This window comes from Pogoniulus pusillus, chromosome 2 (genome assembly GCF_015220805.1).
Source record: "Pogoniulus pusillus isolate bPogPus1 chromosome 2, bPogPus1.pri, whole genome shotgun sequence".
Lineage (NCBI taxonomy): Eukaryota > Metazoa > Chordata > Aves > Piciformes > Lybiidae > Pogoniulus > Pogoniulus pusillus.
The window spans coordinates 27350768-27367648 of NC_087265.1; the positions used below are offsets into that span (position 1 = coordinate 27350768).

At 47.3% G+C, this 16881-nt stretch overlaps 1 protein-coding gene across 1 annotated transcript in view; it reads right to left on the reverse strand.

Annotated features, from left to right (window-relative positions):
* The window catches only part of TMEFF2 (transmembrane protein with EGF like and two follistatin like domains 2), a 173621-nt gene that overhangs the window by 56382 nt on the left and 100358 nt on the right, over positions 1-16881 (reverse strand). The window contains exon 5 of the mRNA XM_064158782.1: positions 13977-14073. Within this exon, the coding sequence (XP_064014852.1) occupies positions 13977-14073 (97 nt within the window). The remainder of the gene's footprint in view (positions 1-13976; positions 14074-16881) is intronic.

Genomic DNA, 16881 nt, shown 5'->3' on the forward strand with positions numbered 1-16881 from the left:
TGGAGGGAGCTAGAGGAGAGCTGAAGAGGGACTTTTCACAGAGACAGGTAGTGACAGGGTAAGGGGTTACGGCTTCAAACTGGAAGACGCTGGACTGAGATTAGACATTAGAAGAAATTCTTCCCTATGAGGGTGGGGAGGAACTGAATCAGTATGCTCAGAGAAGCTGTGGATGCTTCAAGCCTGAAGTGTTGAAAACTAGGTTGGATAGAGCCTTGAGTAAGCTGGCCTGGTAGGAGGTTGTCCCTGCTCTTGGCAGGGGGGTTGGAACTAGATGATCTTTAAGGTTCCTTCTAACGCCAACAATGTCCCTGATTCTCCAGGTCTGGGACACACATCAGTGGAATCCACCTGCAGCTCCTCACAGGGGGGTGCCACAAGCATTGTGCCCTGACTAGGATGGGTGTCCCTGAGGCATCTGAAGCATGGGAGAGCTTTTTTCCAAAATGGACAGGCTGAGGGACAGCAAATTAAATCTGTGTGTCTGGGCACATCTCACACAGGCCTTCAGCTGCGACTCGCACGTGGGAAAGGAGCAGCGCAGGAGATGGATGCTGTGGGGAAGGGACACCTGCTACCCTGCAGGGCCCCTGAAAGCTGAGGTCAGCCCTGAACGTCAGCTCCTATTGAGTTTCCCCTGGGCTCATATTTAATGCATGGGATGTATTTTTAATGGCTTAGACGTGTGAACAAATCATGGCCTCGATGTTCTGACATGGGTGTCTGAAGGAGCCTCCGACCTTCTGCAATGGATGCGGTTTCAATTTAACAGTGAACATAAAGTGGGGAGGAGGAGATGAAGCATTCTATTAAGGTATTTGGTAATAAATTGGAAAGTGCTTTCCCATGCACGTTACCTGGCTACACCTCCCTGCAGATCTGTTTAAGCTAACACGTGTAACTCTGAGCTGCAAAGTTGTAGCCCTGCTTTGGAGAACCTGCTTACATAAAACTCAGTAACAACACAGTCTATTTATTGCTAAAATGCTGCTAGGAAATTGGAAAAGGTATAAATACAATTCATTGCTCGTGATCTCCTGCCCCCTGAAGGCACTGTAAGGCTCCAAATCTTGCTCAGTTCACAGCATCGTAAAACCTGAGCCATAAATGTCACTCCTTTCTTGATGGTGCATTAGGCCAATCGGCTTTTTAGTGTGACTAAACAGGCCACGAGGAAGGCACTGCTCAGTCTTCTGGGGGGGGTTGACTTTGGCTAAAAATGGGGGACTAGGGAGGGATGAAAGCTTATTTTAAAGCGATAAAGGGGGAAAGAAAATGGGGGGGAGGGGGGAAAATGGTGCCAGGGCAGGCTGCTCTCGGAGGTCTCTGCACTCCTGCTTTCATGCTGCAGTGTCCTCATGCCAGCAGATGATCTGGTGTCAGTGCACATTAATATCTGCCGTGCATTATCACTGGATCCCTTCTGTGCTCCTGAACAGCCTGGTGACCCGGGTTTGCCCAGACGCCAAATCACACAACCAAGTGGTGGCTTCACCACCACCTGGTGGCTTCACCTCGGAGCACCCAAGCACAGCTCTGTCCTAGCAGAGTCAAAAGGGATCTTGCTGGGTACCTCCCACAGAGCCATGACAACCCTGTACTACAGCAGGAGCACAAAATGGACTGTCAAAACCACTCACAGAACCACAGAATGACAGGGGTTGGAAGTGACCTCAGGAGGTCAAGTCTAACTCCCCTGCCAAAGCAGGTTCACCTGCAGCAGGTTGCACAGGACAGCATCCAGGTGGGCTTTGAATGACTCCAGGTCTGGAGACTCCACCACCTCTCTGGGCAGCCTGTTCTAGTGCTCCACCACCCTCAAACTTCTATGTTCAAGTTTGTGCCTGTTTACCACTTGTCCTGTCTCTGGGTGCCACTGACAAAAGACTGGCCCCATCCTCCTGACACTCACCCTTTAAGTATAGAAAAGCATTGAGAAGATCCTCCCTCAGTCTGCTCTTCAAATGCCAGTAAAGATCTGTGCTCAGAAGGCTTCTGTGGTTTCCTACCTAGAAGGGCAAACCACAGTCCACACCATGGTGAAGGAGTGGAAAAAAAACAAACTCCAGATTCACTTTCTCCCCTTTAAAAGCAGACATGTAAATTAGCTGCTCTTTGCCACACTGTTTTGTGTCTATGTTGTACATGGATCTTCCCTAAGAACAGAAGCAGGGTGCTGTTGCTGTCCCACACAATGTCCAGCCACGCACATGGACTCTTGTGACATGCAGTCCTGCTGTGATTCAGTCCGTGGCCACCACACCGAGCCGCCGGCCAGGTCACTACCCCAGGCTGTTAAATGCTTAATTCACTTGCTCCATGCTGGATGTGCTATTTCAGCCTCCAAGCAAGGCAGAGGAACTGCAGGTGAAGAAGGCCTCTCTGCAATCTTTAGGAGGCATCCTCAAACCCTCCCCTGAGCCCCTGCACAGGGGCAGCTGCTGTGACTCCTCCTCACTCTCCAGCAAACAGACAAATGGAGCAGCTGAAAGCCAGTTTGCAGTTCTCGCCTTGCTTCCACAGTCCTCTGTCCTTTCCCAAGCCAGCGCCCTAGCCTTCTCTGCAGTGAGCACCTATCCCTCTATGCCTCCCACCCACATGCCACATGCTGAATGTAGGGGTAGGGCTCTTGGCCATGGAAACTGAACAGGAAAATTTGGCTATTTTGAGCCACACTTGTAAAATTCTTGTAGTTATTCAGGTTGTGTTGGTTTTCTTTGGTTTGTTATTTCCCCCCCCTTTCAATTTCAATGCTGTCAAACTAATAACTATGAAGACAGATGACAGCTCGACATGTCTCAGAAGCCTCCCTCCCCTTCCACTTTGGAAGAATTTGTGTTTTGCTCCTACAGGAGCATGGCACCAGGATAAGACAAGAAAACCTCCCCACACCTCAGGAGTTATTTTTGGCTATTCACAAATCAATATTTCCTCCAAAGACACTGAAGCAGTCATTAAGCCAAGTTCTGCTTTTGTCATCACAATTGCCAAGTCACTCCCTTGCACTCTGTGCATTTACACCCTCCTGCCAGCAAAAAGCTCTACTGGCTACTGGGAAGTTACTCTGTGGTTCTGATACTGGGGAGGAACTTTTCTTTCACTGAAGTCAGTGGAATAGTTTTAACTGCCTTCCACAAGCCAGAAGTTCACCACATGTAACTGAAACCCAAGTCTGGATCAGCATCTGAAAAGAGCAGCACAAGGAAAAAGCTCTGTGTATAGGGCATTGCCCCCTGGACGCTCAGTGAGCTTTGCTGTAATTGCTAAAGTCTTTTTCTTTTGTTGTTGCTGTTATTTTCTTACAAACCCAAACATTAGGGACTGTAGTTTTGGGATAAGAGATGGACATGTCTTTCAGGGTCCTTACTTGGAGAGTAGTACAGATGGAACACGGTGTGGGTTTGCATTTGTCTGAGAACATTTAGAGCTGCGAGATAGAGGCTACAGAACAGACTTCCTCGATGTATAGAGAAAATAGAGCCAATTTCTTTGTGTAGGCTGAATTATTTACCAGTGTTCCAAAGTGTACTGGTAATAAAACACTACGAAGCATAAGGAACTCCAGACAATCTTGGCTTATGCTAAAAGCAAAGAGTTGGTTTTTTTTAAAAGAATGTTATTAAGAAAATAAATCCTGAGAATCTGGAAAGGCAGAACATTGTCAAAAGAACAGAGGCCTCTGAAGGATTGAGTTGACTCAGTGGATAGAAAGGTCAAACTCCCCAAACCATCATCCTAAGGGAGCTGGGAAATCAGTCTCACTTTCGAGTTCAACAGGCTCGTTTGGCACAAGATGAAGGATGCAAAGATGGTGAAGGTGATTCTGAGAAGCTCACCTGACTGGGAAAAAATGTCTGCTTTTAACTAAAATCCAGGCAGAGGAAATCCATGGCAGCAGAATGCCAACAAAGCCATCCCTTTTCTAAGCATTAAGTTTCTAGCCAAGGTCGTGTCTTCAGCTTAGAAAGACAATGTGCTCACCCCTGCCTCCCACTCCTCAAAAATACTGATCAGACAGAAAAATCTTCTGAAGAAAAAGACAAGTTCTTGCTCTTCCTGTAGCCTCATTGCTGAGAAAGAGGAAGACTGTATATTCTGGGCATGATTTAATACAGAATCACAGACTGTTAGGGGTTGGAGAGGACCTCAAAGGATCATTTAGTCCAACTCCCCTGCCAGAGGAGAATCACCTAGAGCAGGTCACACAGATACACATCCAGGTAGGATGTGAATGTCTCCAGAGAAGGAGACTCCACAGCATCTCTGGGCAGCCTGCTCCAGGGCTCTGGCACCCTCACAGGGAAAAGTTTTTCCCTTATGTTCACGTGGAACCTCCTCTGCTCCAGCCTGCACCCATTGCCCCTTGCCCTGTCACTGGACATCACTGAGCAGAGCCTGGCTCTGTCCTTCTGACACTGGCCTGCACATCTTTATAACTATGAATGAGGGCACCTCTCAGGCTCCTCTTCTTCAAGCTGAAGAGCCCCAGCTCCCTCAGCCTTTCCTCACAAGGGAGATGTTCCACTGCCTTCAGCATCTTTGTGGCTCTGTGCTGGATAGTTCTTTGTCCTTTAAGATATTTTAGAAACCAGTGGGGATCCTCCTCTGGCTATGGTTGAGCTCAGAGTCACTTTTTCACCTGGGCTAATCTGAAGTTGAAGCTACCTACTGAAAGTGTCCTACAAAACTTCAATAGCCTGCCACTAAGGAACCAAATTGGAACTGTTGTGGTGTTCATGGAATGCTCATCTGAGGACTTTATTTTTTGGCTCTTGCACGATGTCTGGACACTCCCAATAATCCCAAAGCTTTCAGCTGAGCCAGAGTGGTTGCAAATCCTTTGTTTGTGCTGCATACATCAATTCAAGCTACAACTCTGTCTTTTGCTGGGTTTTCCACTTTGGTGCCAGTTCACCTGGCATTTCTTTCCACAGCCCAAGTGAAGGCCCTCTTCAACTCTCACATCTCAAGAAGCTGATTTGGCTGACCAGCCTCCTAATGAAGCCCCTTCTGGGCCTTTTTAGAGCAGGCTTAACAATTCAAATATAACATACAGACAGCTAGGTGTCATCTTGCTTTTTCCACTGATCCTGATGTTTTGTCTTCCACTGCAAACTCTTTGTTTACCAATTTCCAGTTGTTCAGGCTGCATTTTTTACAGCACTGCTCACTGTCAAACAAATGCACAGCACTTCTACAATTATCTTAACACAGTATTTCAACATTTGGGCTGGAAGACAGCTGCTTTCATAGGACCACAGAATTATTTCAGTTGGAAAAGACCTTTAAGATCATTATGCCTGTCAACCCAACACCATCGTGGCCATTAAACCACATCTAGAAGTACCATGTTCACATGTTTCTTGAACGCTTCCAGGGCCGGGGACTCAACCACCTCCCAGACAGCCTCTTACAATCCCTGATGCCTCTTGCAGCAAAGAAATTTTTCCTAATGTCCAATGCTAAACCTCCCCTGACACCATTTCATGCCAGTTCTTCTTGTTCTATCACTTTCCTTTTGTGTTGAAATCTTTAAACTGCAGAACATGCACCAAAAGAAAGATGAAGAGATAACAGAGGCAGAATTGGGCTAATTTCTGGGCAGGCACTGGAGGCAGCTCTGTTTCTAGGCTGGGGCTAAGGTAAGTGACACAGGTGTAAGCTCTCCTGCTGTGCAATGCAGAGATTGCTTGCTGCAGAGCCTTCACTTTCCTCCTGCCTGGACTGTTATTAGATGTGACCACTAATCTCCATGTGAAGATTTATGCAGCAGCAGCTTCACTTCGTGCCTTAGGTACAATCTCAAGTTAAGGAGAAATTTAAGTCTTTGCAGGATTGTGAGGGTTTTTTCAATGAGTTGATTCCATTTCTGTGTTTATTTGCAGCACAAGTCCAGTGAATACGTTTAAGTGTCAGATGTAGCCATGAACAAAGATTTACTTGTTCTAAAAGAGGAAGAAAAGCAGCAGAGAACAGCAATGTGTCCACTGCATGATGCAGAGGATGTTGCAGATGTTGAAGGAGCTCCTTCTTTCTGCATGTGGAACAAGTAGGTCACACACAGTCATTATGCACAGTGCTGAACACGGAGCAGCCAATATCCCTGTAATGCACGTGGGCTTTCCAGCCACCTTTCAGTGCTTTATTGTAGTAGAGCATCTTGTTTGCAGACGTTCTGCTTGAGAGCAGCTGATGGAAGGTGAGGAAGGGACCCAAAGCTGACTGACCTAATTGCTGTGTGGATTGAGAAGCTGTTGAAACCATTAGTTACTTTTAGATGCTTTCTTTCTATACTATAATAAAGATAAATATTGATTGCTGGAGCAATATTGATTGGAGTAGGTCACTGGAGATGGCAGCTGTATGATTTGCACAAATCTCTGCGTGCACAGGGCTGCTGATTTGCATGAGAATGCAGCTGCTCCATTCTCATGCCTTGCAGACCAGAAGAGCATTTACCCAAACTACCTCCTTCAGTGATTAGCAGTATAACAGGAAACAAAAGGACTAAAACAGTTCCTTTTCTTAGTAGATTCTGTGTATCTCTGTCTGCTGTGGGTAAGTGAAGTTTGTTGTCTCAGCCCTGCAAAGAGAAGTGCAGGGCAAAAGAGGCCAGTGGCCACTATGGTGGAAAGCCACCACCTTCACCAGCCTGAGACCAGCGCTCCTTCCTTCACCCACTGATCTAGACTCAGCATTCAGGCCTGGATGTCTTTCTCCAAGCTTTGGGTCACCAGGGACACAGTGTCCCTGAAGTGTAAGGGACCAAGTCGTAGGGAGCAGCAGGGGTATCAATGCTCCTTTTTATCACTGGTGCAAACCCCTAAGTGGTCCATTCAAGGTCACAGTATCATCAGGGTTGGAAGAGACCTCACAGATCATCAAGTCCAACCCTTTACCACAGAGCTCAAGTCTAGACCATGGCACCAAGTGCCACGTCCAATCCTGCCTTGAACTGCCCCAGGGACGACGACTCCACCACCTCCCCGGGCAGCCCATTCCAGTGTCCAATGACTCTCTCAGTGAAAAACTTTCTCCTCACCTCCAGCCTAAATTTCCCCTGGCGCAGCCTGAGGCTGTGTCCTCTCGTTCTGGTGCTGGCCACCTGAGAGAAGAGAGCAACCTCCCCCTGGCCACAACCACCCCTCAGGTAGTTATAGACAGCAATAAGGTCACCCCTGAGCCTCCTCTTCTCCAGGCTAACCAATCCCAGCTCCCTCAGCCTCTCCTCGTAGGGCTGTGCTCAAGGCCTCTCACCAGCCTCGTCGCCCTTCTCTGGACACACTCAAGCATCTCAATGTCCCTCCTAAACTGGGGGGCCCAGAACTGAACACAGTACTCAAGGTGAGGTCTAACCAGTGCAGAGCACAGGGGCAGAATGACCTCCCTGCTCCTGCTGACCACACCATTCCTGATGCAGGCCAGGATGCCACTGGCTCTCTTGGCCACCTGGGCACACTGCTGGCTCATGTTCAGGTGGGTATCAATCAGCACCCCCAGATCCCTCTCTGTCTGGCTGCTCTCCAGCCACTCCGACCCCAGCCTGTATCTCTGCATGGGGTTGTTGTGGCCAAAGTGCAGCACCCTGCACTTCAAGCTATTGAACCCCATCCCATTGGACTCTGCCCATCTGTCCAGGCGGTCAAGGTCCCGCTGCAGAGCCCTTCTGCCCTCCAACCCAGCCACATCTGCCCCCAGCCTGCTGTCATCTGCAAACTTGCTGATGACTGACTCCATGCCCTCATCCAGATCATCTATGAAGATGTTAAAGAGGATGGGGCCCAGAACTGATCCCTGAGTCAGGCACAACCTGCCAGTAATGCTGCTGCCTCTTCTTCACCTGCAGCCTTCAGGAGGGAGGAAGGGGCTGCAAGCAGAGATGGCCTCCTCACCTCCTTGGACATGGAAAGCACTCTCTTCTGAGAACATCTCTGCAGGTCTGTCTTGCAGCTAGCAAACTGCATCTCATTGTGGGCAATGCTGCACTTGGAGACTGTTGATACTAAAAGTCAAGGGAAAAGCTGGCATATTTTACCTCAGCTCATCACTGTGGTTTTGATTAATTCCACATCACAGCTTGGCAGGGTTTAATCTTAAGAAAATATCCCTGTCCTCTCTTCTGGGTGTTTTCCAACAGGAAATTACACAGAAGGGTTTTTCCTATTTATCTCCTTCCACTGTGGACCTCCATTTGCAGAGGAGGAGACTAAGGAGAGACTTTCTTGTACTCTACAACTCCCTGAAAGGAGGCTGAAGTAAGGTGGGGGTTGATCTCTTCTCCCTAGGTTCAGGTGATCCAAGAGGAAATGGTGTGAAATTGTGCCAGGGGAAATTTAGGTCGGATCCTGAGACCAATTTCTTTCCTAAAGAGTGATCAGGCATCTGAACAGGCTGCCCAGAGAGGTGGTGGAGGCACTGTTGCTAGAGATGTTCACAAAACATGTAGACATGGCACTTTGAGACACGATTTAATGACAGTGATTGGACTTGGTGATCTTAGAGGTCTTTTGTAACCAAAACAATTCTACAGTGCTGATTCTATATTGGCTGGCCCAGCACACAGTGCTCTTATTTCCTCAGTGGCCTGTAAGGAAGGAGTTTAATACTGGACTGCAGGTTTCTGACATGCTCATGCATGGACACTGAGCCACTTCAGCAGAGCAGCAGGGCACTCCATTGGGTCAGCAATATTTATACACAGTGTTTCCCAGATGCTTGGTGGAAGGTCTTAGGAATACTCCACAGTTCAGAGTGTTATGCTTCACTCTGCATTTCCTTTGAAGTCTATCTCTTGGGGTGTGATGTGGAGTAGCCCTGTCTTACAAAATCAGTTCTTCCTTAGCCAGCTCAGAAATAAAACCCAAAGCAAGCAGCACCAAATGTCTGATTTACCAATAGATTGCAATCCAGTGCTAGAGAGCACAGCCACTGTCCTGCTTTAAATATTCATGAAGCCTACTGGTGCAAAATGTATTAAAGGTGGGAATAACGCCAGTAATACTCGATCCTCTTAGTGACAAGAAGCTTTCATGTATTAAGGTAGCAAGATGTTAAAGACTTTCCACTGAACACTCTTTGTTTTTAAGCTACAGAAAGAGCTCTGCTAATGGAATGCCAAACTGCATTCGCTGTCGTGGTATCAAGACTGCAGAACAGGATAATTATACATGTGTGCTTCACCACGCTGCAGAAAACCTGTCATTGCTCTGGGTTCTTTGCTGCCTTCCAGAAAATGTTCACACACATCTCTCTTATCCCTCCAAGCAGCCTTCTATGTGGCAAACCCTCTCTCAGAACCCGAGGGGTCTAGCCATTCACAGAGCGCTTTTATGCAAAGAAGAAGATTTAAAAGTGATGGTGGCATGGTACAACAGCACAATCCAGCTGAGTGACAGCCAGCAATCAACGGCCAAGAACAAAAAAAACCCACCCAAAACAAAACCAGAAAGAGTTAAACCAGAAACAAGAGACTACAAAATAACAGACTGTGGCAACACAGAATAATGTGGATTGTCACTTGAAATCATTGGCAGCCCAACCACAGCTGCCATCACACCTGTGCTCTCTTCTCTGATCCACTCTGGCACTCCAGAAAGATCAGGCAAAGAGCCAGCCTTCTATTTCCACCTCTCCAGGGTCTGGCTTTGCTACCAGCCTGCATCTCTCCTACTTGGAATGAAGCAGGTGCTGACCCTGAGCCCTCAAACTGCTTCTGATTGATGGCAGAGGCTGATGGTGCTGGGCTCATCACTCTGGAACAACAGGTCCCAGCACCACTGGGACCCAATGACACTATTTGGTTTTTGTAGCCCTCATCAGTCAGGTGAGCGAGATAAAGGAGCTCTCCTTGTATCTGGAATGTGATCCATGTAAAACCAGGAACCAAATAATAAACTGAGGGAGATAAAGGAACCCTGCTGGTATCTGGAATGTGATCCATGTAAAACCAGGAACCAAATAGTAAACTGAGGGAGATAAAGGAACCCTCCTGGTATCTGGAATGTGATCCATGTAAAACCAGGAACCAAATAGTAAACTGAGAGAGATAAAGGAACCCTCCTGGTATCTGGAATGTGATCCATGTAAAGCCAGGAACCAAATAATAAGCTGAGGGAGATAAAGGAACCCTCCTGGTATCTGGAATGTGATCCATGTAAAACCAGGAACCAAATATAAACTGAGGGAGATAAAGGAACCCTCCTGGTATCTGGAATGTGATCCATGTAAAACCAGGAACCAAATAATAAGCTGAGGGAGATAAAGGAACCCTCCTAGTATCTGGAATGTGATCCATGTAAAACCAGGAACCAAATATAAACTGAGGGAGATAAAGGAACCCTCCTGGTATCTGGAATGTGATCCATGTAAAGCCAGGAACCAAATAATAAGCTGAGGGAAATAAAGGAATCCTCCTGGTATCTGGAATGTGATCCATGTAAAACCAGGAACCAAGTAACAAACTGACATTGCTTTTCCCACTTCATTTAGGGACATCTCCTGCACACCAGATCCTGGCAGGGGGAGTGGGGGAGTATGTCTGCCTGGTGCCAAACATGGAGATTCAATTAATGTACATTTGCAAGAGGGTCGGTCCCCCATACACAATCTGCTTTTATTCCAGCAATAAGGCTAACAAAGAGCTGACACCCAGAGGGCTCATTTTTCAGAAAGATGTTTATCCAAGACTAATCAGGGGGCAGGGCCGGCAAAACAAGGCTCTGTTCCGGCACATGAAGCTGTTTACTTCAAAGCAGACGTTTAACAGGCTTTGCACGGTCTTTGTGCTTCTGGTTGGAAATCTGCTTTCCTGCCTTTTAGCAGTTTGTCTGCTAGCATCTTCCCAATAAATGCCCTTCCCTGTTTCCCTCACTGAGAAGCATCTTCCCCTGCAGCAAGACCGCCTGTCAATAAAGCTTGAGGACTTCAGCTCCTGCAGTCATGAGGCTGCTACCTAGGAGCCAAGTAGTTTCAGAGGGGAGGGAGGAGAGAGGGAAAGGCTGCAGTGGGAGCATTGCTGGGCTAAATGGGAGCAGGCAATTTCACCAGGCTGTTTCTGTTAAAAAAAAACCCTCAACCAAACAGTGCTGCTCGGTGCTTATGATTAATAATGTTATCTTGCAGCTAATTTTATTCCTTGCCCCTCTCTTCTCCTGCCTTCCAATTTGGAAGTGCACTTAATTATAAAACCACGAGCACTAGACTGTGAATTTCGATATATTAATTTTAGCAAGGGTTTGCTTCTACACTGCACCACCAAAACTCTCAAGGACAAGCGGTCAAGGAGACAATGGAAACCCTGACACCTGGGGTAATTTTCTCCAGTGAAGTCCAAACGAAGCAGTTTCTTCCACACAAATCTTGTTACATCACTGCAAGCCTATAACCGTGATGGATCCTGCTCCTGTTTTTCAACACCTCAATTTCTTGTGATGACCAGAGCCAAGCAAGGCCTCTGTGGTTGGCCTGCATCATGACTTCTAAAGATGAAGACCACAGGTTATTAAAAGCCTGGCATGACAAAACCAAACTGACCACAAATGGATGACCATGACCATATTCCTAAGCTTCTCCACTGGAGAGCAGAAAAGTTCAATTCATGCCTGACCAGCAAGATGACTTGCTTTCTTCTCCCAAGTAACTAGTGATAGAGGAAGAGGGAATGGCCTCAAGCTGCAGCAGGGCAGCTTTAGGCTGGACATTAGCAAAAAGCTTTTCACTGAAAGGGTTGTCAGGTATTGCAAGAGGCTGCCCAGGGCAGTGGGGGAGTCACTGTGCCTGGAGGTGTTTAAAGCCATGTAGATTTGGTGCTAGGGGATATGGCTTAGTGGTGGACTTGGCAGAGTAGGGTTAATGATTGGATCTGATGATTTTGAAGCTCTTTTCCAACCTAAATAATTCTATGGTGAGGTCAGTTGTCCATTACCATTCTTCTATGACGTGGTGTCGCCGTCCCTGGAGCTGTTCAAGGCAGGATTGGACGTGGCACTTGGTGCCATGGTCTAGCCTTGAGCTCTGTGGTAAAGGGTTGGACTTGATGATCTGTGAGGTCTCTTCCAATCCTAATAATACTGTGATACTGTGATACTGTGGTCAGACATGGAGCAGGCTGTCCAGGGAGGTGGTGAAGTCACTGTCCCTGGAGATGTTCAAGACACATGTGGACATGCCACTCGGGGACATGGTTTAGTGGGCACAGTGGTGTTGGGTTGATGGATGGACTTGAGATCTTAGAGGACTTTTCCAACCTTGATTCTATGACTCATTGCCTCCCTCTGCCCCATTCCACCTGCCCCCCATGACTTGGGGCAGCACTGCTTCATTGACACTTCACTGCTAGCCACCACCAGCCCACATCTTCAGAAGAATCACCCAGACAACAGCTCTATCATTTGCATAATTATTTTGTTGCCTTTCTACACATGTATTAATTACTTAGAAAGATGAGGCTTGGCATTCACAGCTTGGTTGAGTAGTGGCTTTTTTGATCTATCAGCTGTTCCAAACTCACAATGAAGTTATTAACTCTAAGTTTACTGCAGATATATTTGTACAGTTTTGAGGCAAAATGAAAAATAATTTACAAAATATAATTCTGAGTAGACAGAATCATTTCAGTTGGAAAAGACCAAGAAGGACTTCCCTTAGGCTTATGTGCTTAAGGCTTAAAATAAAAATAATAGTTAAAAAGAATTATTTTCGTAATTTCCTTTTAAAAAGTAACAATCAAGACATTATCCAGTGAGAAAATGTTAAAATTCTCATTATTTCAAACATTTTGAGGGTTAGGTCTTCAACTCCAGCCATTAGGAATACATGAGACAGCTTCCTAGCATTTCTAATGCCACACATGAGCTAACATGATAAGAACACTGATGATATCTTTTTTAACCACAAAACCTTTAGGTCAGTTACTTTCCCCAGTTCTATTTTTATCCAAATATAAAGCTGTAAAACCCTCAAATGGATAACAAAAGTCACAACAGCAACAAAAGAGGTGAGTCTGCTTCTAGACTTTGCCTAAACTATGCATGTTCTGCATTCATGGAATGGTTTAGGGATTGGAATGGACCTTAAAGATCATCCAGTTTCAACCCTCTTGCCATGGGCAGGGACACCTCCCACTAGAACAGGTTACTCAATGTCTCACCTGGCCTTGAACACCTCCAGGGAGAGGGCATCCACAACTTTGCTGGGCAACCTGTTCCAGTGTCTCACCACTCTCACTCTAAAGAACTTCTTCCTACCCTCCAGTCTTAATCTGCCCTCTTCCGGCTCAAAGTCATTCCCTCTTGTCCTATCACTACAAGCCCTTGTAAAAAGTTCCTTCCTGACTTTCTTGTAGCCTGCTTGAGGAACTGGAAGGCTGCTCTAAGGTCTCCTCAGAGCCTTCTCTTCCCCAGGCTGAACAGCCCCAGCTCTCTCAGCCTGTCCCCATTTGGGAGCTTCTCCAGCCCTCTGATGATCTTGACCCTCTCTTCACCCACTCCAGCACCAACACGTCCCTCTTATGCTGGGATCAGAACTGGATGCAGTGTTGCAGATGAGGTCTCAGTAGAGCAGAAGGGCAGAATCTCCTCCCTGTCCTGCTGCTCTCGGTGCTTTGGATGCAGCCCAGCACATAGCTGCCTTCTGGGCTGCCAATGACCATTGCTGGATCATGTTGACTTTGTCATCAACTGACATCTCCAAGTCCTTTCTCTCCAGGCTGCTCTCAAGCCACTCCTCATCCAGCCTGGAATTGTTCTTGGGATTGCCCTAATCTAGGTGCAGGACCTTGCACTTGGCCTTGAGACTAGCATAGGCCTACCTCTCAAGCCTGTCCAAGTCTCTCAGAGCAACAATCACCTCAGTTGCTCTGTGACGAAAGCCCAGACACAGAAGATAGAGGAACTCATCTTTGTGATGCTTTCCAAAGCACAGGACCTTTAAAAACTACAACACTGAGTGACAGAGAAGAGGAGAACAGATTACCATACCAAACATCCTCTGCGTCTTCGTCACACTCTGCCCCAAACTGGCAAATGTCACAGGTCGATGTCTCTTTTTGACTGGTTTCACCTGAGCCTTCATTGACTGTTTGATGGAAAGAAGAATACACATTAGTGTGGACAGCCAAGCACTTTTCTCTCCAGAAAAATCATTCACTGCCTCAGCTTCGTGTGCCACTCACAGAGGCACTGCTTGGCCAACTGACAGTGCTCTGCATGAGGCCAACAGAAGAGTTCTGTATTGGTCTGCAGTAAATTCTCTGCCTTCCGGAGTTAGAAGAGGAAATCAAGAAAGACCTTTGCTCTTCTTTCTTCACTTTAACAACCACCTGCAACAACCAAGCTGCAGCCTGGGAAGACTCTGTCACCACCAAGCCTCACTGCTTTGTTCACAGGGAAAAGAAGCACAGAATCAAAGTGGTGGGGGTTGGAAGGGGCCTCTGGAGATCATGCAGTCCGACCCTTCTGCTAAAGCAGGCTTATCTAGGTCAGGTTGCCTGGGATCACAATGTTCAGGTGGGTTTGGAATCTCTCCAGAGAAGGAGACTCCACAACCTCTCTGAGTAGTCTGCTGCAGGGCTCCAGCACCTTCACTCAAAGAAGACTCTCCCTAAGTCCAAGTGAAACCTCCTGGGTTCCAGTTTGTGTCCACTGCCTGTTGTCCTGTCACTGACCACCACTGAAAACAGCACAGCCCCATCCTCATGACGTCCTCCCTTTAGATGTGGATCAGCACTGATAAGATCCCCTCTGAAGTCCTCCCCAGGCTAAATACACCCAAATCTCTGCCTCTGTCACAGAGATGCTCCAGGCCCCTCAGTATCTTTATAGCTTTCTGTTGGACTCCATTCAGTAGTCTTCTGTCTCTCTGGAACTGGGGAGCCCACAACTGGATGCACTACTCCAGATGTACCCTGACTAGGGCAGAGTAGAGGAGGAGCAGAGCCTTCCTCACTTTGCTGCTCAGACTCTTCTTAATGCAGCCCTTAAAGGCAGTGTATTACCAGCACAGCATCGCTCACTGCCTTGTGTCCTCCAGCAGTGAAGGCCTTTGGATGGATCTAGGGGGCGTTTTCCTCAAAAATGTAAGGAGTTAGCTGCTGTGTGGTGCAATCTTGCCTGTTCCAAAGGCAAAACACCTTTCTCTTGAGAGGTACAGCTATGAGCCCCAAGGACTACTCATCTCCAGCAAGAAGAATTTAGTGTTGCCCAGAGCAGGGGATGATCACAGGATCACAGGATGTTAGAGGTTGGGAGGGACCCGAGATCATCCAGTCCAACACCCCTGCCAGAGCAGGACAATACTATCTAACACAGATCACAGAGGAACACATCCAGACAGGCCTTGAAAGCCTCCAGAGAAGGAGACTCCACAACCTCTCTGGGGAGCCTGTTCCAGTTCTCTGTGACCCTTACAGGAAAGAATTTCCCCCATGTGCTGAGGTAGAATCTCCTGTGCTGCAACTGACACCCATTGCTCCTTGTCCTATCACAGGGAGCAAGTGAGCAGAGCCTGTCCCTGCTCCTGGCAGCCTTCAGATACTTATAAACATTTATCAAATTCTCTCTCTGTCTTCTTTTCTCCAGACTAAGCAGCCCCAGGTCCCTCAGCCTCTCCTCATCAGCCATGCCCTTCAGTCCCCTAATCATCCTTGTAGCCCTCTGCTGGACCCTCTCCAGCAGATCCCTGTCCCTCTTAAACTGGGAGCCCAAAACTGAACACAGAACTCAAAAGGGGGTCTCACCAGGGCAGAGCAGAGGGGGAGGAGAACCTCCCTTGATCTGCTGGACACACTCCTCCTAATACACCCCAGGATCCCATTGGCCTTCTTGGCCACAAGGGCACATTGCTGTGCCATGGTTAAGTTGTTATCCACCAGGACCCCCAGGTCCCTCTCCACAGGGCTGCTCTCCAGCAGATCACCTCCCAGCCTGTACTGATGGAGTTTGTTACTCCTCCCCAGATGCAGGATCTCCAGCACAGGTTACATTTGAAGCCCAGGAATCTCATCACCAGTGCCTGCAGGTGTGTGTGGTTTGCACCTGGCTCTCCAGTAAAAAAAAAAGAGACTGAGGGCAAAATAAAAATACTGTGAAAAAAACTGACTTTTGAGCAGGGCCTCTTGTGACAGGACAAGGGGTGATGGTTTTAAACTAAAAGAGGGAGATTTAGCCTAGACAGAGGAAGATTTTTTTACAGTGAGACACTGGCCCAGGTTGCCCAGAGAGGTAGTAGAAGCCCAATCCCTGGAGACATTCCAGGTCAGGTTGTTTGTGGCTGTGAGCAACCTGCTCTAGTTGCAGATGTCCCTGCTGACTGAGACGTGTGTGTGTGTTGGACTGGATGAGCTTTAAAGGTCCCTTCTAACCTACACCATTCTATGACTCCATGACCTATGGGCAGAAGACTTCTCAGGCCAGCCAAGAACTCCTCATCTCTTGGGAATATGACAATTGCTCCAGTTCAGAAGGGTGAGAACATTCTTTATGGAAAAGAGCTGCAATTTATTTGTTATTCTGCAAATCACTTCCCTTACATTTCCCCTTAATTAAAAACATATGCCCTAATTTTCCCCCTCCCTATACTGCTTCTATTTATAACTGCCCAGTTAAGTGTGGCCTGACCAAGCACTTCATATGGCTCCACATCACAACCTGAGTAAAACAGCTACTTCAGTCACTAGAAGAAGACATTTGAAAGCTTGAGCATGGTGAAGAGAAGCAACTAATTAAGAGAGGAATATCCAGACTCAGACACAAAGCAGTTCCTTATTTCTACTGGAAAATAACAGTTAATGCCTTCATCTTTCCCTGAAGCAGCTCTGCTGCAGCATTCAGTGTGTGTGCTGTCATTAAATGTCCAAGCATGCAGCAGCCTGGATTCAAAAGGACA